We start from the raw sequence: 25,940 nt of genomic DNA, 5'->3' as shown, positions 1-25,940 counted from the left end.
CCAAATATTCTGGAAAATATTCTGAACTTCGTTCATTCGTATAGGCCTCCAAGGCACTTTGTCTAACAAAACTAGACTCGAATCTACTTGTATTAATTTTTCAAAGCTAATTTCCAATCCTGTCGGTATCAGCTGTTGTCATGGTCATGGCTTGTGGTCTGCAGATTTCGGAGGTCTATACAAGAGAGATATCCCAAATTTTGCACGTATATAAGATTAATATTTCATCGGAACCTTCCCCCTTAGACAGACAAATTTCTACAGAAAATCTGCACAAAGATGGTATCATTTAGCAGGCTTTGATCTCGTTGTAGCTGCATTGGAAACGGAAAAAAACAGGAAAAGAGGGAGAAGAAGAAGAAAAAGAAGAAAAAGAGGAAGAAGGAGAAGAAGCAGAAGAAAAAGAAGAAGAAACAGAAAAAGAAGAACAGAGAAAAATACGAAATCAAGAACTGTCGTATTGATTTTCATTGATTGAGAGCATATTGAGAGCATATATATGCTCTCAATCTGTGGTAGGTTTGGCATATATATGCCAAACCTACCACGTCTCAGATTTGACGTCACTAATTAGCAACTCCCTGCGTGTATACCACGCATAGTATGGTATTATTGAGGTATCCCAAATTTTGCACGTATTATCGGAACCTTACCCCTTAGGCAGACAAATTTCTATGGAAAATCTGCACAAAGACGGTTATCATTTAGCAGGCTTTGATCTCATTGTAGCTGCCTTGGAAAACGGGGGAAAAGCAGAAGAAGAAGAAAAAGAGAAAGAAAAAGAAGAAGGGAGTTAGAAGGAGAAGAAGATGAGGAAGAAGGTGAAGAAGAAGAAAAAAAAAGAAAAGGAAAAAGAAGGAGGAAGACGGAGAAGGTGATGAAAAAGAAGAAGAAAGGGAAGAAGAAGAAGAAAGAGAGTAAAAGATGAAAACAAGAACTGTCGTAATTATTCTTGTTTTCAGATAGATTGAGAACATATGACAATCCTACCGCGTCTCAGATTTGACGCCACTAATTAGCAACTCCTGCGTGTATAGCAAGCATAGTCTGGTATTAATGTTCAATTATTTTGCTCATGAAATTCCATCTAAACACACTGATTACGACCTATACAGCAGGCGGATGGTTTTGTAACGAAAGTAATGATGCAAAAGCTCATAATTATGTCTGTCTTGGGAAATAACTACACAAAATCTGAGCCAGGGTGACAGAAGTGACGGCCCTTATGGTTTTGAATTGGAAAAAGGGTTTGAAAAACAGCGGATAAAACAGGCTTACGGGTCTTGTCCCCCATCCTCCCGGATTAAAAAAAAATCCTGGAGCTGCCCCTGCTTTTATACTCCAACATGATCATGAAATACCATATTAGTTTTGTGTATCAGGCATAGGCGGCGGAAGCGGGGGGGGGGACGATCCCCCCCTAAATTTTTTGCTGATGACCTTTTTTTTTTTTTTCCCCTGTCAATATTTTTTGCCTGTGTCCCCCCTACTTTTTTGGGCTTCCGCCGCCAATGGTATCAGGTGCGTTACCATTTCTGTTTTGCAATTACTCAGTGTTAAAACGGCTATTGTTCGACTCGCCGAATGGCGCACGTAGGGGAAATGTGGCTGATGTTAGTGATGTATTACTAAGAAAACCGTAGTGCACGCGTTTTTTTTTGTTTTTTTTACTTACAATAGTAATCATGTTAATCATATTGGATCAGTAGTCGGGATATCACTCAGGAGAGATCAGCTTGGCTTACAGGGAGCCAGGTTAATGAAGTGAACGTTGGATTACATTACTTTTGGGATTATGGCATATAAACCTGAAATAGGAATGAATGTAACGGCAGCTGATATCAACGTCTTTATCGTCCCAGCGACTATCATTTTTATGATGACACCTATCGGTCTTATTGGAAATGGTCTGGTGCTGGCCTCTGTTTTTCTTTCAGCAAAACTCCGAACAAAAACGAATGTTTTCATCGTCAGCCTAGCATTAACTGATCTTCTTAACTGTGTCTTCTTCCCAGTCCAAGCCCTTTCTCTTTTGAGCGAGAATGGATCCAATTTGGGCCTACAACACCTCTGTGCAACTTCCGCTGCCATCGTGATCTTTACGGTGATAGCAAGCATTAATAATATGGCGCTGATCGCCGTGAATAGATGGATAAAAATAACGCGATCTAGTACAACATACAGTCGAATTTATAGTCGAAGAAACATGTTTTTTATGATTCTTGTTTCCTGGACCATTCCTGTGTGTATTTTCACGGTGCCACAATTGACAGGCACTGGGCAGTTGGGCTACTCGTCATCGTTTAAGGTCTGTCTTTGGAAAGATGATACAGTATCTTACGAATATATGATCACAACTATGGCCGTCCCGAGCTTCATTGCCGCCGTAACATTCCTAGGTACCTATATCGACATTGGCTTGTTTATATGGAAAAGGAAACATCGGCTTCAGCAAAGTCGGGCAAAGGAAATCATGGTCACCAAAACTGTTGGGATTATCGTGTGCATGTTCTTCTTGTGCATTGTGGCTTTCGCAATCTGCGTCACCATCAGACTTGATCCGATTCCTCTAACATTTTCTTCGGTGTTAGTCCTTGCCAGTTCGATCGTAAACCCTTTTGTTTATGCTTTCAAACAGTCGATATTTCGTCAGACGTTTCTATGTGTCATAAAATGTCATTTTGGAGATGTACCTGATCCGTCTCGTGAGCTAAGAAACCTTTTGCGTCGTCGCTAACATGAGTAAGAAGATAATTTGCAAACCCTACGATGCTCGCCAACTGAAGTCAACTGGTTTCATCAAAGACATTTCAGAACAATGATTAAGATGACCTACAAAAATGAAAAAGTGGATTCAGTACTGAACCGTCACTCAAGGGTGACCCGTCGCCATGGTCGCTTCGTGTCAGTACTGCCACGATTACAATCATATTTCTGATGGATTAAAAAAAAACACTTATTTTTGTTTTTGGAGACTTTCTGAGGGGGTAGTCCTCAAGAATGAGACTTGAAGTACATCTGAGCTTTATTCTTACAAACAAGATGAGGTACCTCATAAGCTCTAACAAATAACCTGGGCGGGAAGAGTGGGCTTAAATTTTAATTGTATTTGATGTATTTAAAATGGAAATCGAACATTTTAAGCAGTTTCTGTCATGAACAAAATGAGTATTTGCAAACTTTGGACCACTAAAGCAAAATACCTATGGGGTGTGCAAAAAAACTTGCGATCACTCGCAAGTCAAATTTTGGTCCCTAAATCAATCATATGTCTTGCAGTTAATTGCAAATTAGTGATTGATTGCTAATTTGCTCCTTGAAACAAGTAGTTTGATCTGATTTGCTACAGGTAACGTTGATCAATCAGTTGTAAAATTGCAACAGAATATTTGCAATTGATCGCAAATATTTTCTTGCAACACCCCTAAGTGTTACAAAATTGTGTTTGGTTACACTGTCACACCACCCTTTTTCAACTAAATGACATCCCTTTTTAAATAGCTCAATATTCACTTGTATTACATTGGACCCGACAAAAAAAAGTATGAAGTGTTCCACGTTTAGGTTGAATCCCCGTCTCTCTGATCTCTCTTCTTCTTTTTTGGAATTTTATTTCTCTCTTTAATTGCTCATGACAAATATTTTCTTCCCTTTCAAGTTGATTTCCCAAGTTCCCTCCTATTCCCTTTGTTCTAATCTTCCCTTCTCTTTGCATTGACGCCTACAGGCGACATTGCTATTGTTGTTGTTCCGTATCCTATTCCGCGGTTTTTGTGAGCTTTGCCCAGGTTCCGTCCCTCATCCAAATTTGGTAGACAGGTTGTCCAGCATCCCTAGTTGTCATGGTTGTGCGCCTCTTCTTTTATTTCCCAAAATCACTCATGCATGACCATACAGGCGCCATTTTGTAAATTTCTAGTCCATTTGCATACCATTCGTAACCCCGTCCTAACTCCCTTATCCTGCATGCTACAGACATATAAAAAATTGCTGTAGATTAATTGTTTCAGAGTTGTTGTTTCATTTCAATACAACGACTTGCCCTTCAAAATGCCATCTTCTTGCCCTAAATTCAAATCCAAAATAGTCTACGTTAAAAAAACATATTCATTGAAATGCAAAGTAGGAAGAACGTAAAATGGCCATAACTTCCTTGTTTTTATTTATTTCCGTCTGATATTTTCATGGTTTACTAATGGTATCATCCTTCACAATTCAACAAATTTTTACGCATCAGTGTGAGCTTACGTATACGTAAGATCGTATCTCTGTGATTAGATTTAGAAATAGCGCCCTCTATTGCAAAGTCAGCAAATAGTGAAATGACAATAACGTTGTTGTTATTCATTTCGGTCTCATATTTTCAGGGCTGGCTTATCATCCCTCATAATACATATGCTTTTTACGCATCAGTAACCATTACATTTAGAAATGGCGCCCTCTATTGCAAAGTAAAGAAATATTAAAATGGCCATAAGTTCCTTGTTTTCATTCATTTCGGTCTCATATTTTAAGGGTATGCTTATTGTTTCATACTCACAATCCATTATTTTTTTATGCTACAGGTCTCACGGGCCTAATCACTAGTGGCAGGCCCTAGATATTCATTCGAGCCAACCCATTGCTATTTTTTTTATTTTGATATGGCTGATTGACAAAGTGTATGCATATGATTGTCCATCTAACACTGATTCTATTTTTGGTAATTACTGAACTTCCTTTTCCCTAATTGGGAAGAAATATCACCAATTTTGGACTATATTTTGACTGGCGGAAGGATTACGGCTATTTTGCTGTTTGAGTTGATGAATCTGCTCCCCCCGACGGTGTCTTCAAACACGCCAATTTATTTTTAAAATGAGCCGGTCGAGGGACCCTTTTCTGGTCAGATATGGATTGCCAGATATAAATCCTATCCACTGGTAGTAAACATTCGACCCCCGAATTTCATCCTTATTTTTTATGAATTTTTTAAAGTGCCAATTTAACACATGAGTCTATGGGGAATGAATTAGGCCTGTGAGACCTATAGGTAACCTTGACCATAGCCTATTACATGGGGAATTCCTTAGTGGATGAAATACCTGCCCAACTCTTCAGTAGCAGATTGTTTTTCTAGTAGACATGTTTCAATCATCAAGAGGTCCAAAAACTGAACTTCATGGCTATACAAGGCTACATAGGGGGTACTACAGGTACAATGTAACAAGTTGTTATTAGTAACTAACTCTGTGTTTGTGTACCTAGGCTAGGCTGTGTAGGCTGTGCGTGGGACTTGCTAGCATGTTGTCGTGTGCTTTCGTATATACCGACGAGCGCGCTGCTGTAAATCGTGGATTGCACCCATCACGAGATAAAGTACACATTAGATAGGCCTTGCATCAATTGCGCTTGTGAAATTGGTTCATGGGGAAGGGAATGAGAAGAGAAAACTTTAGAATTTGGCTGAAGAGTGATGGATTCAAGAGGGAGGGGGGGAAGCATAGTTAGTATGTTGGGGGGGGGGCTGAGAATGAGTTCTTCTGCTATCTTGTTCAACTTTTACTGACTTCTAGCCAGACTAGCCCCCATCCATTTAGAATACAAGCCATCTAACCCCCTGTCTCTTTCTCTTACACCCTGGCTTGGGCCCTTGTCATAGGAAGATGTGAATGTATAGTATGCTTGTATGTTGATTCTCATTTCTTTTTTTTGTTATCTAATTAAACTCATGTGAATCTGGTATTTATATTGTGGGCAGATCTTGAATCCAGATATGCACACTATTCATATCTACAATTTGCATTATAGGATTTGGGCCCTACATTGCATCCATTGTTGAGCTACACATAGGCATGTAGGATGTATGTAAATACATAGGGCACTAGACATTAGAAGTAACATTAGAAATGGTCATTACATAACACATCTGTATATTTCATGCATTTCTTTGTGATAAAGTGAGTGTACAGATGTTAAAGAAAAGCCAGGAAGGTAAATTAAAAATAAACCTTCATGTGCCATACATTACAGGTCTCACGGGCCTAATCACTAGTGGCAGGCCCTAGATATTCATTCGAGCCAACCCATTGCTATTTTTTTTATTTTGATATGGCTGATTGACAAAGTGTATGCATATGATTGTCCATCTAACACTGATTCTATTTTTGGTAATTACTGAACTTCCTTTTCCCTAATTGGGAAGAAATATCACCAATTTTGGACTATATTTTGACTGGCGGAAGGATTACGGCTATTTTGCTGTTTGAGTTGATGAATCTGCTCCCCCCGACGGTGTCTTCAAACACGCCAATTTATTTTTAAAATGAGCCGGTCGAGGGACCCTTTTCTGGTCAGATATGGATTGCCAGATATAAATCCTATCCACTGGTAGTAAACATTCGACCCCCGAATTTCATCCTTATTTTTTATGAATTTTTTAAAGTGCCAATTTAACACATGAGTCTATGGGGAATGAATTAGGCCTGTGAGACCATCAGTGACCATTACCTTTAACAAATAGCGCTCTCTATTGAAAAGTCGAAAATAGTAAAATGGCCATAACTTCCTCAGTTTCATTAATGTTGGATTTTGTTTCAGGGTTTGTTTATGGTAACATCCTAAAAAAAATCACTAGATTGTTACGCATCAGTGAACATTACCTTTAGAAATAGCGCCCTCTATTGAAACGTCGAAAATAGTAAAATGGCCATTACTTCCTTGTTTTCAATCATTTTGGTCTCATTTTTTCAGGGTGTGATCAGGATATCATCCCTCATAATTAAAACGTTTTTTTACGCATCAGTGACCATTACCTTAATAAAAAGCGCCCTCTGTCAAAAAGTGCAAAATAGTAAAATGGCCATAATATCCTTGTTTTCATTCATTGTGGTCTAATATTTTCAGGGTTTGCTAATGGGAACATGTTTACCCTTTTTCAGTTTTTTTTACGCATCAGTGACCATTACCTTTAGAAAAAGCGCCCTCTATTGAAAAATCTCAAAGTGTAAAATTGCCATAGAGATATATCTCTATGTAACTTCCTCGGTTTCATCCATTTTGGTTTCATATTTTCAGGATTTGCTCATGATAACATCTTTTGTAATTCTCTGGCTGGTTATGCATCAGTGACCATTACCTTTAGAAAAAGCGCCGTCTATTTCAAAGTTGGAAAATAACGAAATTGCTGTAACTTCCTTTTTTAAAAAATATTTATTGGTCTTATATTTTGAGAGTTTGCCATTTGTATGATTTCACATAATCCAACTGTGTTTTACGCATCAGTGACCATTCGTTTCTGAAATAGCGCCCTCTAATGTTTTGAAAATGTATATCATCTAGAGTTTTCTCTCTATCTCCTTCTGTTTGTTGCCCTCTATCAAAGCACCGGCGTCAATGCATGCACATTGTTCTGATACGATTGCAGTTATATGCTTCTTTTTGATCTAGTTTCTCATCTTTTTTTTTCTTCTTCTTCTACTTCCCTTCTCCTAATTCTCCTTTTTATTCGATTTCTTCTGCTCCTAAACTAATCTGCTTTCTCATCTTTATTCTCTTCTCCCTCTCAACTAATCACACTGGAATATCAAATTACAGACTTTAAGATGGGAGAGTACTTTCGATGAAATAATGTAGTAATGAAATATGGTAATAAATTAATTTGAATTTGTCAATCCTACTTTAATACACCTGTAAAATTTGAGATAAGGTTTGTTTCAAATAAACTACAATCACATGTCCTCAAACTTTTATGTATAAAATACAGGGCTTGTGAGCATTTTTTTTGTCCTTTTCAAAGAAAAAGCATTCTTAAAACTATGCGCAGTTAACTATAATGCAGTCAACCAAAGATATGTCAGATCAATAAATAAAGATACAAGAAATTTGGTCAAAAATTGAAAATAAAGAATGGAGGAAAACAATATTCTACACTTGCAGAGGCATCAAACAAAAAAATAATGATGTTGTGCATGAACATGTATAATTTTTTAATGAACAATAAATCATGTGTAAAAATCATATTCAAACGATTACATGTCACTGTATATCATAACCAATTTCCTTGAACAAAAATATAAATATAAACTGAAGGAGACGGTTTTGAACAAATTTCATGCTTGCTGTTCTTTCTTTCTCAGATTTCATTACTAATAGCAGCCAGAGGTAACATGTATCAAATCCAATTTGCAATCTGTTGATGCTTTCCTTCTTTATTTTTTCATGCTAATATATGACCCCAGTACAATTGATAATAAACTGTCATCTTGAAGTAATTCAGGTATGCTAATAATTGCATAGAATAAAGGACTGCTTGTTTTACCAAAGGCCCAAGTATATATTCTATCTAACTCCACTTCCCTGATAACAGTGCACATGTTTATGAGCTAGAATATGAGCCAGCTCGATACTAGCTTTGATTAGGTATATCTTCTCCAATACAAATGATGAAGATAAATTATCACAAATTGTTCAATTCAATTGCTTGACTATGACTTCAGTTGGTAAAATGTGGCAAAAGTTCAGCTTCCCCATAGATTTCCCTGGTTGCCACGCCGATGTCATATACGACCTTTGTGCTATTAACTATCTAGGAACACTGTACGGTCAATAGTAACTATTCTCTGGGCCGCTGATCTTAAAACCATGTGTGTATATATACATGACTTCCATCATCTTGGATCTGCATCGTCGTCATCATATTCTCCTGAAGTCACCAAAATCTGCCCTCTATCCTTAGAACATACTGTTTGGTAATCATTGCACAATGTAAAGATCTGCACGGATAGCTCCTCCATAACTAGTTTAGAATATTACTACCAGTACTTAGGATTTTGATGCCTGATTATTCATTTATTTATTTTGTTCCCAGAATTCATTAATATCATTTTCTTTTTTTGAGAGGATATAGGGGGAGGGGGAGGAGCTTAATGATTCTTCATCAGATTAGTAAGCAAGTTGACAGACCCAAGGGAATAACATTCTTAACTAGATGGAGGAGCACTGATATCATCATCTCTTATCTTCTACTGCGTATGTCTTCTTCTCTATCTCTCGCACAAGCCTGCGTCCGTAAAAGTCCCTGTATTCATCAGGAAGACCTTCCAGAGATTTTATAGCTCTTTGAACTATCTGCAAAGCCTTGCTGGCCGCAACGGGGTCTTTGTTGCCGTAAGTGTCTTTGTTGTCATAGCAACTGATATCAAGATGTCGCCAGAAGACGTTGACAGCTACACTGAAGTCTAAGGAAACCACATTGTGGAACCACAGAGCTGCAATAACAAACAACAAATAATGATATATCTATGGCAGCTACACTTTTTGCATTTGTACAAGAATATTTAAATCATCATAATCTTAGGGACAAAACATAGCAGTATGCTTGCGGATTCAAAATATCACAGAAACATGGAATAATAAGTAAGTAAGAAATAAAAAACTAGCACATCAATGATGTGGAGCTCATCCGGCATCTCGCAAAAAAATAATACACAATTTTAATTTCAGCCCAGTTGGCACTGTAGTGAATTATATTGGTGACATAAATTGAGGATATAGAATTGAAATTGATGAAGAAATGACATAGAAGCATTTTTGTGATCCATGAATAAATTTCATATGAATTAAGTATTAATAATTATCTAGTCAAGTTTCTTAACTCTGTGTAGAACCTTGTTGAACCCAATGTCAGGCGCGTAGCCAGGGGGGGGGGGGGGCGGTGGGGGCGGTCGCCCCCCAAAAAAAAGAAGGGGAAAAAGAGAGGAGGAAAGGAAAAGGGAAGAGAAGAAAGGTATCTTTTTGTTGTTTTTTCTTCTTATTTTTTTTCAAAAGAGAAACTCCTCACTCTTGCTCTAAATTTATACATGAATTTTGCTTCCGCGCTGCACGCGGTTAAATGATATTTAAGTTCTCCATTGTTTTCCCCATCCCTTCTCTAACCCTGTTCTTCCACCTCAGCTATATGTGTTTCTTGCCAGTTAAAGTTCAAATGTATACATTAGTATAAGAAGTTATCTTCTTTTTTTTAATTGATCGTGCAACTTCTGGTCAGGTCTTCATATCAATCTTCAATCTGCCGTCACCTCCATAAAGTCAACTTTTCCCGCTTTTCAGCTCATACTAAACAACCATAATTTCAACACTTCTTCTCTGTTTTGCGAGTATGCACTGTCGCTAAATTGTTTGTAATCAAATCTGATCTTTCCAAGGGAAGTATTCAAGGTATCTTTGAGAATACCCTTTTCTCGGGACCCTTTTCATGGCAAAAAAAATTGATAAAACGCTTAAGCGCGCGGAGTTATTATCATTTTAATTTCCTCCATTGTATTCCTTTTTTGTGCGTTCACAATCACTTTTGAAAACAAGGTTCAAAATCACAATATAGTCAACTGAATTGGAGCTGATATAGGTACTAAAGACAAGAGAGACAGCTCCTTTTCATTTCAATTCATGAAACACCAAAAGCTTCACCTGCACCCATCCCCTGGGGAGCGCGCTTCACGCGCTCTGTGAGTATTCACACACTTTGCGTGCATTTACCGCCCCCTCAAAAATGACATCCTGGCTACTCGGTTGCCTAATGTAGCTCTCAGATGGAACAAAAATAACCAAAGTCAATCAACAAGTAATTTTTGTGAGTTTTGAAAATATATGAATAAATTAGCATATTGAATGAGTTTCAAAATTCTATGTTGAAAATTTGTATCACCACCTCGAGCTAATCAAGCAAACAATATTGAAATTGATCACCAAATGAAGAAGAAAAAATATTTCTTTGTAATTCTGTGTAGAAGTTTGGTGAACCTCATACAGTTTTACAAAATGGAAGAAGTAACAAGTGGAATGCCTCTGGCCGTCTCACCTGCATCACGCGGTTCAATATAGCAGCAGTGCTGACTTTGAAAACTACTCTAACTCGCACAAGATGTTCAGTGATACATGGTTACTCTTATGTCCACTTTTTATGAACTAGACCAATAAACTTACAGAGATATGATGGTTATTCAACAAAAAAACCCAACATGGCCAAAGTTCATTGACCTTACATGACCTTTGACCTTGATCATGTGACCTGAAACTCGCACAGGATGTTCAGTGATACTTGATTACTCTTATGTCCAAGTTTCATGAATCAGATCCATAAACTTTCAAAGTTATGATGGTAATTCCACAGATACACCCAATTCAGCCAAAGTTCATCGACCTTTGACCTTGGTCATGTGATCTGAAATGCGCACAGGATGTTCAGTGATACTTGATTACTCTTATGTCCAGGTTTTATGAACTAGACCAACATACTTATTTTTTTGCGAGAAACACTGAATAGTCTAAATTAGGAGTATGCATACTTGAATTTGTTAACTAATACACCAATATATCCTATACATGTAATGTATAATCACTCAAATATAGTTTAATTAGGTTCTACAAACTTCTGCAAGAGTTTATTTTATAAAAATATATTAATAAATTTTCATCAAAGGTCAAAAGATTTGTAAATTTAACTATAATACAGAGAATGATAGGATTTATCTAATCTGATGTCATATAACAGATTTTGTTTTAATTGAAAACGAGTTTCATATAGTCCTAGATGTAACAAATCAGAAAATTAATGATACCAGCAACAGAAATTTGATGGAAACTACCCCATGGATTTTTTGTGCAACTGGGCCTGGGAGGAGAAAATGAAATTAGGTAGTCATAACCGCTTGAACTTTGCAAATGAATGGTTATCATCATGCATGCTACTAAAAATATACGGCTAATGTGAACCGTCTTAATGATGTTTCAGAGACTGAAGAACCCTGTCCTTGTCAAGGCATTGAGGAATCTATTCCGCAGTGCTGAGCTAATACTTATCCTCAATCAACTAGGACATTGCAAGGACTATTAATTTCTTCTTGAATTTGAAACAGCATTGGCAGTATAAGCAGCTGTTGAGTGCTTCAAACTTGCTACTTCTTAGTATCATTTGACGTCCATCGTGTCCTGCAGTGATTCACTCAGACTTTGATCATTTTGAAACATTTGTGAATGATCTAAACGGAGCTGGAAGCATCCATTGAGTACGTGGAATCATGTTTCAGTTTCCAAAATCAAGGTGAAAGTATCAGAAGAACAAAACCAGTCATGCAGACCATGATGAGAACGAGAGAGAGCTCATTGACCTTGGACACCGAAAAAAATCTTCCAGAATGTACCATGGGAAACGCATGTCACCAAAGTTCAAGGTCCTCAAAAAATTCTTTGATGATGATGAAAGAGTACTTGCAAGAGAAATAGAGAAGCTCCTTTGGATCATTGTGCTATTGGACAGTGCTGTTAGACAACAACAAGTGGAATGCCTCTGGCCGTCTCACCTGCATCACGCGGTTCAATATAGCAGCAGTGCTGACTTTGAATACTACTCTAACTCGCACAAGATGTTCAGTGATACATGGTTACTCTTATGTCCACTTTTTATGAACTAGACCAATAAACTTACAGAGATATGATGGTTATTCAACAAAAAACCCCAACATGGCCAAAGTTCATTGACCTTACATGACCTTTGACCTTGATCATGTGACCTGAAACTCGAACAGGATATTCAGTGATACTTGATTACTCTTATGTACAAGTTTCATGAATCAGATCCATAAACTTTCAAAGTTATGATGGTAATTCAACAGATACACCCAATTCGGCCAAAGTTCATTGACCTTTGACCTTGGTCATGTGACCTGAAACGCGCACAGGATGTTCAGTGATACTTGATTACTCTAATGTCCAAGTTTAATGAACTAGACCAATAAACTTTCAAAGTTATGATGGTAATTCAACAGATACCCCCGATTCGGCCAAAGTTCATTGACCCTAAATGACCTTTGACCTTAATCATGAGACCTGAAACTTACACAAAATTTTCAGTGATGCTTGATTACTATTATGTCCAAGTTTCATGAATCAGATCCATCAACTTTCAAAGTTATGATGGGAATTCAACAGATATCTCCAATTCGGCCAAAGTTCATTGACCCTAAATGACCTTTGACCTTGGTCATGTGACGTGAAAATCATGCAGGATGTTCAGTGATACTTGATTAACCTTATGTCCAAGTTTCATGAACGAGGTCCATATATTCTCTAAGTTATGATGACATTTCAAAAACTTAACCTCAGGTTAAGATTTTGATGTTGATTCCTCCAACATGGTCTAAGTTCATTGACCCTAAATGACCTTTGACCTTGGTCATGTGACATGAAACTCTAATAGGATGTTCAGTAATACTTGATTAACCTTATGGCCAAGTTTTATTAACTAGGTCCATATACTTTCTAAGTTATGATGTCATTTCAAAAACTTAACCTCAGGTTAAGATTTGATGTTGACGCCGCCGCCGCCGCCGTCGGAAAAGCGGCGCCTATAGTCTCACTTTGCTTCGCAGGTGAGACAAAAATTACCAGACTGGGGAGGATATGTTTCACTTACACGAATCACCACTGCGGAGCTAAAACCCACTGAGTATTATCCAATCATACCTCATCTAATTACCAATATCCAGTCATTCAGAAATGCCTCAGGTACTAAAAAGTGGATTCCGAGAAGTTGGGCATGTGCATGGCATTTCCGCTGTTGTGAAATAATACACATCGATGTGAGAAACACAACACCATGACTGGTACTTCCATTTAGTCTGTGGCTGTTGGGGAAGATCGATGGAAAAGGGTTCACTGAAAATTTGACGGAAGCTTTTCTTACAACATCTGGATCTTTGATGGGAGCCATTCCAGCCAAGAATTAAGCCCGATCACTAGGAACTGCCACAAAGTTCTGAAGCCCTTTAGAGATTAGTTTTGGCTTGTTTTCTGGGATGAAGAAATACCATTTGAGACACTACCAGTCTTCTATGGACTGCATCAAGAGACTTGTTACATCATCAATCATATTTTTCCTCTAGCTTTACTATGCTGGATCACTGGATGGACTTTAAAACCTTTTTAAAACTGGAAAGGGCAACAAAATGATGCTACATAGATGTGACCAAGCTGGGCATGTCTTCCATGCTTGTTCTTTGTTCTCCTTTGCTTGGCTACCATATGTGCGATATGGGTACGACAGTACCAGTGCCTTCAAAAGGAAGGGTAACGTGAAGGGGTTGAAAGTCATTCAAACAGATATAAATCAATTCAGGAAGCATTCTCCATGTTAGGGGAGTCTTAGCAGAGAAGTTTGCATGCAGAAAATAGTGGAGAGGAATTGCCAAATAAAAGTAGTCATATCAAGGTGTATCTACTCTTCATTTTCTGCTTCCAGCTGAAAATGTGGGCATGGTCAAAAAGTCACTAGGAATATTATTCTATTAAATTTCTATTGCTGGGAACATTCATTTTCTGATTTGTTACATCTAGGACTATTTGAGTCTCATTTTAAATTAAAGCAAAGCCACTATATGACTTTGGTGACAAAGTAAAATCCAATAATTGCTCTGTAATATGGTTCAATGAACAAGATAATAATCTTTTGACCTTTGATAAATTGATTAAGATTTTTGTTTTTAATAATCGCTTGCAGAAATTTGTAGAACTCTATAAACAAATATTTAAGTGATCATACAGTATAAACTGGTGTATAGTTGCAAAGTTAAAACATATTAAGTATGCATACTCCAACTAATTTGGTGCTTCCTGCAAAAAAGTTGGCATGGTAAAGAAGTCCAGGAAAGGGGGGGGGTAACTCTGAGTCTCTTTTTCTTGGTAACATAATTTTTTTCTAAAATATTAGACCAATGGCTAAAGGAATGGTTTGAGAATTCCAAATAATAGTAGGGATTATGGAGCTAAAAAAGTTAATAATATGACATGTCTCACCTGGTATAAAAAGCACATCCCCTGGTTCTAGGAGACAATGATATGGTGTGGCCAATTTGAGGGATGGATAATTATCAAAGTCTGGGTTATCAAGGTCCATTACAGCAGATTTATCACCTACAAAAGAAACGCAAAGTAAAATCAATTCAACAAGATGGATATACCTTTAAACATGCAAGCTCTGAGATATATTACACATTTCAAAAAATTCTACATCATCATACAAATACCTTCTGTTCAAATCTCCGACTATGCTCATTATCCTTAATAGAATAAAAGCACATTTAATAATTTGCCGTAATAACGTCATAGCAATCGTACGATCAGCTACAATTTGAAACTAATTTGGCCTTTACTCCCAAATAAAGGCTTGCAATCACCCAAAATTGTTATATTAGTATTCTTTCAGTTAATTTTAACGTCCAATAAAAAGATAATTTTCATTCACATTTTCAGAAAATTAACAAATGAGATTTGTTCCAAAATCAGATCGTGGACCAATCATGCGGTGTGAGGTGGCCTTTAAGGGGCAAAGGTTAATTGATGGTTCACAATCCCTTAACACTGTGTATTAGAGAGTTTCAATTTACTTCACTGTGGTACCTCACACTGACATATCAATGTGTTTATTTTAAGATGGCTTTTTAGTAATTAAAAGGGAGGACTTTTCAAGGTTCAAGGTTATAACTTTTGACTTGGTGACCCCCCAAATAAATCATACATTATCATCAATATCATATGCAAGTGAGCCTAGTTTGGAGTTGACCGTCAAACGTTCTTCATTCATCAGAAGTACTGTATGAGCAATTTTCGTACATATAATTCATGTACAAATATGTTATTTGTTTTAGTTATTGCGAGAACAAAAAAAAGCCTTTTCAAATGAACTGCCAAAACATACATGTTCTAATCATAATTTGAAATAAAATAAACAAAAGATTTTCAGTTTGGAACTGTTATTCACATCAACTTTTTCTAAAAAAACATTTATTTTATGAGTGACCAAACAACCTTATATAAGGATCAAGCAGTCCCGGGTCTCATAAAGCAAAGATGAGTTATGAAGTATATCAAAGCATGTTACCTGTAAGGTAGAGATGATTGGCATCCTCTGGACTGAATAGAATCACACGCTTATGACCTCGGACTTGTATCAATATATTGTCCATGACCTTCAAAAACATGAACATGAAGAAAAATATTGATGTGAGTGAATGTATATTGGGCCTAAACCTTTGGGAAGGTTGGACTTATGGATATTGTGTACAATATCTGAGAATTTAGGAGTTCCAGTACGAAATGTGTGCTGAAAAATTCCCCCCCTCTCTCTCTCTCTCTACAAAAAAGAAATCAAAGACAAGGATGCAAAATTAATAAACCACATGTACTGGGAAAATCTGTTGCTACACAATGGCTACTGGGCCAACAATCACTTGGGCAAAATTTATTTTCAGAGTACTTCTATTTTGAACAATAAAATATGGATTTTCATTTTCATTATCTTGTATTGGCCTTTGTGTAGGGTTCATACCCTTACACAAAAAGGAATTTTTTTTTCAATGATTAAATGTAGAAATTCTTCTTTACATCTATAAAAAAAATTGAATGAATAATAAAACTTACATCATAGTGTGTCCACAACTGCAAATTTGCTGACCCTACACGAAAGACACTCGAGAAAAACTGCTCTTGGTTAAAGAATTCTGGTATTTCGAGGTCACCTGCTAACGATGGAAACTGAGCCTTCACATCTGCTATTCCCTGTAAATATGAAGGCCAGGGTAATAATATAAGTCCTTTGGAAGCGCATACGAAAGTTATGACATAATGTGATATGTGCTATGAAAGAACTGCGTTTTTATTATTATTAAACAACCTACTCTCTTTAAAATAATGACAAGCCGATAAACAGCACACATAAATTGTATTTCCTCGTTTGGTCATTCTCAGAAAAGGTCACCATTTATGAAAATCACGACTCAACCATCTTTCCGCCCCACATCCAAGCAAGTGTGAACACAAACAACTGCACACTGCATCAACTTTCAGTGACCAACAACTCCCAGATCTTAATATAAATGCAGATTACAAATTATTTGTTTTATGTTAATGTTATGGATATTAACAAATCAAACAGGTTCAAACCATATTATTAATGGCCACACAATTCACTTCCAATATAATGAAAGATGGTAATAGGAATATAATCAAACAAAATCATGAAATAATTCATGTTAATTTTTACAAATTTTATTGTTGATCTCGGCTCCATATGTCTTCTTTAAATTAATATCCTCTTTATCCTGTTAAAGAAGAATGAACAAGTGAATTCTTTTGAAGACAAAAGCACTACGAATTAGATTTACCTTCCGAGGGTCCTCACCAAGTGATCGCAGATAATAAAGCTCATTCTGTTCAAAGAAATAAATAACAAAGAATATTGAATTTTTACATTCATATTCACTTAAAGAATGGAATACTATATGCCCATGTAATTAGATAGGAAAAAATGATCCATTTATATTTTTAACTCATGATGTAAAAGAACAACAACACAGAACTTAAAAAAAAATCAAATGAAAATGAGAAATATTGAAAGATGTTTCAAATTATTAAGCATGAATCAAAGATTAAATAAGATTCTTGACAATGAATCTACATGTAGATTGTAGTTTACTGAAAGGACTATGTGCATAAAAAGACTTGGTGGAATTCACAAGATGAATGGTGAAAAACTTGAGTGGCTGAATTACCTCTCCCTTGTCTCATTTTCACTTTAGACACCAAATTAACAAATGCATGAAAGCCAGTATACAAGTTTACATTTGAATGGAATTTAATTCTAGAATGACAATTCTAAATAATGTCTTACCTTTTCAAAAAAGAAATCCTCTTGAACTTCTTTTGCGCATCGATGGATAAGCTCAGAGAAGGGGAGACTCCTGGATTTATGAATGTTAGGATAAATTAAAAATGGAACAATTTCATTAACGTTACTGCTGCACTACAGTAGCTAATTTAGTATACATACGTACATGTAAATAATGGGAAAAAGTTTCAATCTAACTCTAGTTATCCAACATTTCTAACAGTCTGTAATCTCTGTATCAGAATACAAGACAATGCTAATAAATGATATCTTAATAGCACTATTTCCATTTTGGTAAAAATGCTCAAGGTGATGTAGGAAGACAGAGAGGGAGATAGAGAGAGAGAGAAAACTGCCAATCAAACATACATTGTTCAAAATGGACTTCATGCTCCTCTAGAAATTATAGAATTTGGCTGGAGATTAAACACAAAAGCAATCGATTGACTGGAAAAAGTACAACAGTGAAATTCCTTAATAATAAATAAAAACTTTCCCTAAAGTCAATACTCTCTTCATTTATTCATTTGAAAGCATGAATTGTAATTTGATAAAAAAAGGATCTCTAAACTCTCAATCGCCAATTACTGGTAAATGATAATAATAATAATAGTAATAGGCATTTATACAGCGCCATCTATCTAGAAATATTCTATTCCGAGGCGCGTTGTTATTATTATTACCCCGGCTTTGATAACATTACATTATAAATGATAACATTACATACATATCTGTAGAAATGTAGTAGTATAGATGTGAAAGAAAATGATCTATCACATAAAAAGAGGACAATTCATGAATCATTGGATCATTGATACATTACCTATAGGCATAATTCTTGTTTATAAAGTCCATCTTGGATGAAGGACTAACATGAATCTTGACCTCTGTATCACCCCCTTGTGAAGCAAGGTATTCAGCTGTCCATTTCTCAACACATGGGCCGATGTCTAACCCTCGAATGACAGCAGGATTCCTCTGTTAAAAAACAAACAAACAATAATTCAACTGCAGGCTAATTGTTTTCCCCTTCATTAATACAGACTTTACAGTAAAACCATCTGTGGAATGGTGGATCCAGGCTTTGTTTTTGTTTAGACCAATATGGCCCAATGCCCACATTTTCCACCACCACCTGGTCTATTTGTAACAATAATCAGACATCTGAGCTGGTCATTTACAAAACCTATTGCCCTACATTTTCTGAATATCGGGAAGGGTAGGTATATTGTTTGCATTTTCCTTGGTCTCAATGCGCGTATTTACTTTGCATGCAGAGACGACACAAAATATACCTTTGTATTTTCCCTGGTCTCACATCCAGGCATTTTAGGATGCGTATAAAGAGATACGCTTCATAAGGATCCGCGCACCAACAATATACGTCATAATAAAGACAACGCTGGATCCGAGCACTTGCAAGTACGTCATAATGGTAAAGTGCAGAGCCTAGACCGATATTAACATGACACAATAGAACTCTATTTTTAAAAGAAATATCCCCATTATGATAATCAAGCTATCATCATTACCAGTCATTATCATAATTCATTTAATAATTTTTATCATCATCATTTTCATTAACTCATCATCAGCATCATTATTAATAATTGACACATTAAATTGATTGACACATGATTTAATTTGCACATTAAAACAGAAGTCAAGATGAAATTGAGTTGGTGACTAAATGGATGCCTCTGATCAAGTTTTTTTTTTATTATTATCTACAGAAAACTTCTTGCTAGCCTGGATTATCTGATAAGGGTGAAAGGCCATCTCAACTTGATTTAACTCAACACCCTGCTTGAAGCAGACCATAGCTAAACAAACTGATGACTCTAATACCCCTTTCATAAACCTCTCCTCCAATTAGCCGCCTAAGAGTAATGCGGATAATTCAATAAAAATTGCGTTCACAAACTCCGAAAAAAATCTGCACTATTTTTTACGAGCGCCCGTCCTGAAAAAGGCGGATAATCATCATGGCAACCGCACACACCCCCTCCAATGCGGTTGCGTTGGAAAAGGGTGACCTTGTGACCGCACCATGGCAATTATCCGCATTACTTTCGAAATGCGTTCATAAAGTCAAAATCTGGTCCCGATGCTGCTATTATGCGGATAATAGCAGCATCAAAATAATGCGGATAACTCTGGTCCTCCTCCGATTTTACGACCAAATTATGCTGCTATTAGCCGCATAATTGGGTTTATGAAAGGGGTATAATACTCCTTAAATTGCCCAGGGGCATCATCAATCAGAGAAAGGGGTATTGCATAACACAACTATCTGTCTGTGACATGGTTTGAGACAAGGGAAGGTTGCTCTTAACCTATTACTTCTCACAGGATTTGCTGAAAGCTCATACAACTCATGAGAGCCACCTGAAAGCAATGAATAAAGGAATATATTCTATACAAACTTTCCCTAAAAAACTTAAAGAAGTAGTCAGAATCATTACAAACCAGTAACATAATCATGCAACACATGTCTAGACCCTACTTCACATCTTTTGTATATAAATATAGAAAAGGAAATAATATTGAGCTTACTGCTGGTAAGAAATAGAAAAAAAAATACTTCTGACAAGTTATCAAATTATTGATGTTCAAATTAAGTTTCAATAAATATAAAGGATAGTATGACACATGACAAATAATTGACAATTTTCCTTCTAATTAATGATTTTTTTGGCCTCTATTTTCTATCTTCTGATTAATGATAGTTCAGGTGAGGATAGGTATAATTCATGAAATAAAATCAAAAGAAACAATATGACACAGGCAATCAACATTCATTTGACATTTTCGTGATTTAAAATCCCTTGCCTTGCAACGAAAGTTGAGTTGAGAAAACAATCCATTTTGCATTTGATAAATAAATCACAAGACAAATCTTGACACAGATGCAATCAACACTTTATAACCAGTGCAGTGGCCACACTGCATCATCTTGCTATACAGTTCATCTGAGCTGAGTGAATACAGTTAATTAGCTTCTGTTCTGCCTCCTGATATTCTGAAACTTGTGAAAGTGAAACAAACAAATCAATGTCAATCTTGTCTAACACTGTCTGTAGTCTAGACTCTAGTAAAAGTTTACTAAATTACGTTTTTTTTAATTCTTTTTTTTTTCTTGAGTCACACTTGACTTCATTTCTTAATGCCACTGGCAATACAAAAGTACCATAATGATAATATTAATAATAATAATACATACGATTTAATATAGCGCACTTTCCATCTCGGTTAGATGCTCAAGGCACTTCAGAGCAGAACAACATGAACAATAAGTCAATGTCTATCAAAAACATGTATAGGCATGTTTTCAGGTTGCCCTTGAAGGTGTTCACTGACAATTGGGTTTTCAAACTGTTTGAGAATTCCACAGGCTATGCCCTGCATGAGCAAAGGCCCGCTCCCCACATGATTTCTTAGCAACTGGAATTTGTAAGAACTAAGATTAGACGAGGATCGTAAATTGTACCATAGTACATACAGGAGTACCGTATGGGCACTAGTATCCAACCCGGCATAATTCAAAGATTTTGACATATTCCCGAAAATATTTAGAAATAGGGAATTTATCTTAATTTCATACCTTTGTTACTTCCAGGGTAATCTGTTGTCGGTATTTTCTTCATCAATCTGTCGACTGTATGAGCGGAGGATCGAATTATGCGGCGATGGCCGTTTGCACCGAATGGCACTAGTATTCAACCTAGTGAGGATACATGTAGATAGAGAATCTCAAAATGGTTTAGTTTGCTAAATTAGACCTAGATGATAGATCTATGTAAGTCTCTGGCTTTGTCTAAAATTTTCCCTTTTCAGTCTCATCTCAAATGTTCTAGTCCATAGTCAGATGTAACAAGGGCAGATTGATAGACAGGGCCACCTTTCATCACTAGGTTGAGTACTAGTGCCGACGGATTGAATACTAGTAGTGCCAAAAATCATCGCCGTATAATTTGATCGCCCGCGCACACAGTCGACGGGTGAAGAAAAAAATAACAGAAAAAGAATAGCCAGCATTTGCTCTTGGAAATAAGATGGGTCTGAAATTCAGGTAAACTTTATATTTCTATATATTTGAGGAAACTCTCCAAACGCGTTGAATACTAACGTTAGTGCCCTTACGCCACGGTACATAGGCCTCTTTTTTTTTCTTTTATTCACTTCTGTTTAAAATATATAGCTCACATTCAGTCTTACCACATTACAACCATGCCCCAACCTCCTAAGTTAGGCCTAACGTTAGCTCCTTCCAATTCCAACCACTTCCACCATATCATGGAATTGTGAAATCAACACTTGCGTGAACAAAAAATTGCACACGCTGGTACAGTACTAGACCAAAAGCTTCGGTCTCTGTTATGTTGGTTGTTCAGCTGAACTCCGTTGGCTTCACTCACCAAATACAGAGACCGAAGTTCTAGCGCGATCTGTACAGGGGACTCAATGACCATATGTTCATGTACTTAACTTAAGATCGGATAAAACGGGAAAGTGAATTTGCGCGACAGCCGAGGTAAGTCACTGTTTTTGCTCCTTTTGTTGATTTTTCTCTGTTTTTTTGCAATTAATACCAAGAGGGAATATTATTAATTTGCATTTTGGTCGCGTTAATTTTCAAGATTTTTATTCACAAATTAAAGAGAAAAATTGAAGAGCCCCGACGGGGGATTTGCATTGCTAGTCCCCTAATGGTGGCTGCACGATAGCGAGCCGTCCTTGTACGAGGAGAAATTTTTTTAAAAAGTTAAAAAACTAGTCGAAACAGACGGCTGCCAGCTGTCTTGTCTAGTCTAGTTTCCACTTGTTCACTGCAACCACCCTGCCTGTGGGGAATCTACAGGTAGGACTAGTATGGTATGCCAACATGCAACAATGCTGTACATAGCACACTTGTTCACTGCTACCACCCTGCCTGTGGGGAATCTACAGGTAGGACTATGGTATGCCAATGTTGTACAGAGCACACACTTTAAAAAATCATTAAAATATCACTTTTGTGACCAAAATTACTAATTTCCATACAGTTGCAATTTATTTTTCATTAGTAAGTTGGGAATATTTTTTGTATTCACCAGAGTGCTCAAAAACTTGAATTTTGGGCATATTTTTTGTACGCCCTCTATTGGTGGAAAGTAATATGGCAAGAAAATTTTCACTTTTTGATCTCTATTTTTAATTAAGAAAAAATAATTTAAAGAATCAAATTGAATAAGAGTCAAGTTGTATGAATTAATAGGTGTAATGGAAACTGTCAGTGTAAAAAAAAATCAAGCATTTGCCCTAAAGAAAAAGAGAAAATAAAGCCAAACATTGCCACTATTATTTTGCCACACATGGAGATATAAGTGAGAACAAGGTTATAATTATAGGGCCTACTTCATAATTTAGTTTTAAATCAAGAAAAAAATATTCAAAGAATTAAATTTACATAACTCATAAGTGCCAAGTATCATGATGATGAATAGCTGTAATGAAAACTGACAGTGTAAGAAAACCAAGCATTTGTTCCATATAAAAAGAGAAAATAAGCCAAACATTGCCACCATTATTTTGCCACACTGACACTGATAACAAACCTTGTTCATTGAATGAGTGGTCTAGACCATGTAGACAGTAGGACATGTAGCCTAGGCCGTAGGCCATGGCATGGGTTATTACCGTAGGCACTGATTTGCGACTTGGACTTGGACTTTCGGAGTCTTGACGTTCGACGTCCGGACGGACGCGGACCGTGCCAAACAGAACTCACCTTTTGGTAAATGACATCTAAAAATTTAGTATTACTGACATCAGTATAAACGGGCACGTCTTTTTTTATCCATTTTCCTTCGGATTCCATTACTTTTTAATCAAAATTAATCTCGACACTAGACAGCTCAGCTCGCACAGTTTGAGAATATGGAAAGCGGTGTGTGTAGTTCCGGGGTACCCGGGTAGGCCTGCTCATGGATTTTAGCTTGCATTTTGTTGCAATGCTGGCCTAAACATGTGTTGGTTATTACTATTATTTGTTATCAATGAATTGATTTTTATAGATTATTTCATTCTCCAATTAGCTATAAATACAATTAGGATACAATATGAAATCCTTGCATGGCCCCGGGGTCATCCTTTGCAAGATATCCCGGGGATATCCCATAAAAACAAAATTCGAAAAAAAATAAATCCAGCTTCAAAGTACATACTCCGCACTCTGGGAGGGGGCAGTGTGTAAAAACTTTCAGATATGCGGTTGAAATATCAAACTTGGAATCCTTGGCCCCGCGGTCATCCTTTGCAAGACAATTGAGAAAATAAATCCACGATCCAGCCGCCGCAATTCAACCTTCCGCAATATACATGCTCGATCTGCGGGGGGGGGGGCGATGATTGGTAAATATAATTCTTAAAGTGATACTCTATAGGCTGAAGATAATTCATATCTCATTATATGGAGTAAAATTCACAAAGCAAACTACTGAAAATTTCATCAAAATCGGATAACAAAAGACTTGCATTTATTCGGGTGAAACAGTTCTTAATTGGCATGAATAGACAAACTGATGTGTCATATCCGCGACCACTTATTATTTTTTTATTTTATTATATGACATTAGGTTTATTCATTTTTTTTCTATGTACCCTAGAACTAAAACAACGTACTGTATTGACAACTGATGCATGACTGCTGCAACTTATTTCATTATAATGGACACATCATTTACACTTGTATGAAAAAATGAAAGAATTATGATTTCATGTGATAACATAAGAAAAAGGAAGATGGTGGATGTGACATCATCAGCCTACCTAATGAATATTATTGATGACGTGCATGCATGTTATAGTGACTGTTTTCACAATATTGCTAATTTTAAATTATTTTAAATTTCAATAACTTCGTACTTTCGATTTTGATGAAATTTTCAGCATTTTGCTTTGTGAATCTTTTACTCTATATTTTCAGCCCGAAGCATCCGTTCAAAACTTTTAGAAAAAAAAATAAAGGAAATTGATATGTAACTCAAAGTTGCATGGAGACACTTAGGCCTATATAATGCTCGATAACAAGATAAGCAAGGCTCATTTAGTTTCAATTTCCTGCTTAATTCAGTTTCTATATTGATTCTTTGCCGGGTTGTTTGTTATTTCAGGATGATGCCGTGTATTGCATCTTGAGTTGAAATTGTTCATGAAACTAGCAAGTTTTCATTTTCAAAGCTTTAGATTGTGACGTCATATATGCGAGCAGCTTCGATCCCATATATCATGCAATAAATTATGGCCCGAATTCACAAAGGTGGACTAAAGTTATACCCCGGGTATAACTCAGCCATGGACTAACTTTAGCACCCGGGTATAAAGTTAGTCCATGGATTAGTTAGTCCACCGTTTGTGAATAGCGCGGTGGACTAACTGGGTGCTAGCTAACCCCCGACTAAATTTAACCCCGGTATAACTTTAGTCCACCTTTGTGAATACGGGCCTATAATTCCAATTTATTATGGAATATGATGGAAAATATTTTCCTCAGCAGCTATATAGGCTAATCATTAAAGTCATAATTTTCCTGTTGGGTTGGATCACTCACGCGCACAAGTAAATTAAAATCGCTTCTAAATTTTTGAGAAAATGTAATTGAATTCCAGATGGAGGAATTTCATGCTTGTGTGTGAAGTTACATAATCAAATTTTACAAAATAATTCTGTATTACACTGTGGCGGATCGATTCACCATATTCACGTTTCTGCCATTATTTTCCACGCTCTTATCAAAACTATAGGGTGAATTCCCTTTTTATTGCTGTCACTCCAGTAGTTAATTCACGCATGACCATTCCAAATGCGACGGGTGAAGTTTATCATTATCAATTTTTAATTTTATTGTAAAGGACAAGTCCACCCCAACAAAAAGTTGATTTGAACAAGAAAAATCCAAAAAGCAGAGTAGGCATTGAATTTTTTTTATCAGAATCGGGTGTAAAATAGGAAAATGACTGTCAGTTTTTCGAAATTTCACAAAACAGTTATATACACATCCTGGTCGGTATGCAAGTAGGAGTGACGTCACTCACTCACTCAGTCTTTTGTATTCTATCCCCGGGGGGGGGGGGGGGCCACTTCCATTCACGAGTGGATACTATGCGCGACCATGGGGTCTCGAAAAGCACCCTTAACACGTAATTTCCATATTCTGAAAATGCACCCCTTAACAAGTATTGGGTTGTCAAACCCTACCCTT

The 25,940-nt window shown here is 36.6% G+C and overlaps 2 protein-coding genes across 2 annotated transcripts; one reads left to right on the top strand and one right to left on the bottom strand.

The window, feature by feature from the left end:
• The first annotated feature begins 1,685 nt into the window (after positions 1-1,685).
• Positions 1,686-3,296, top strand: LOC121406542 (melatonin receptor type 1C-like). Its single transcript, XM_041597553.1, has one exon. The coding sequence runs from the start codon at positions 1,796-1,798 to the stop codon at positions 2,735-2,737; it is 942 nt and encodes a 313-aa protein (XP_041453487.1). The 5' UTR covers positions 1,686-1,795; the 3' UTR covers positions 2,738-3,296.
• A 4,872-nt stretch (positions 3,297-8,168) lies between these two features.
• LOC121422501 (tRNA wybutosine-synthesizing protein 5-like) lies at positions 8,169-23,631 on the bottom strand. Its single transcript, XM_041617599.1, has 8 exons — positions 23,469-23,631; positions 18,522-18,676; positions 17,702-17,771; positions 17,196-17,240; positions 16,453-16,590; positions 15,914-16,001; positions 14,830-14,946; positions 8,169-9,248 (listed from the first exon to the last, which is right to left on the bottom strand). The coding sequence occupies exons 1-8, from the start codon at positions 23,556-23,558 to the stop codon at positions 8,989-8,991; spliced, it is 963 nt and encodes a 320-aa protein (XP_041473533.1). The 5' UTR covers positions 23,559-23,631; the 3' UTR covers positions 8,169-8,988.
• Positions 23,632-25,940: the final 2,309 nt, after the last annotated feature.

The sequence above is a fragment of the Lytechinus variegatus genome, chromosome 1, assembly GCF_018143015.1.
Source record: "Lytechinus variegatus isolate NC3 chromosome 1, Lvar_3.0, whole genome shotgun sequence".
NCBI classification, from domain to species: domain Eukaryota; kingdom Metazoa; phylum Echinodermata; class Echinoidea; order Temnopleuroida; family Toxopneustidae; genus Lytechinus; species Lytechinus variegatus.
Note: the sequence above shows the minus strand (reverse complement) of the source record. Positions and strands in the feature narration are given on the sequence as shown.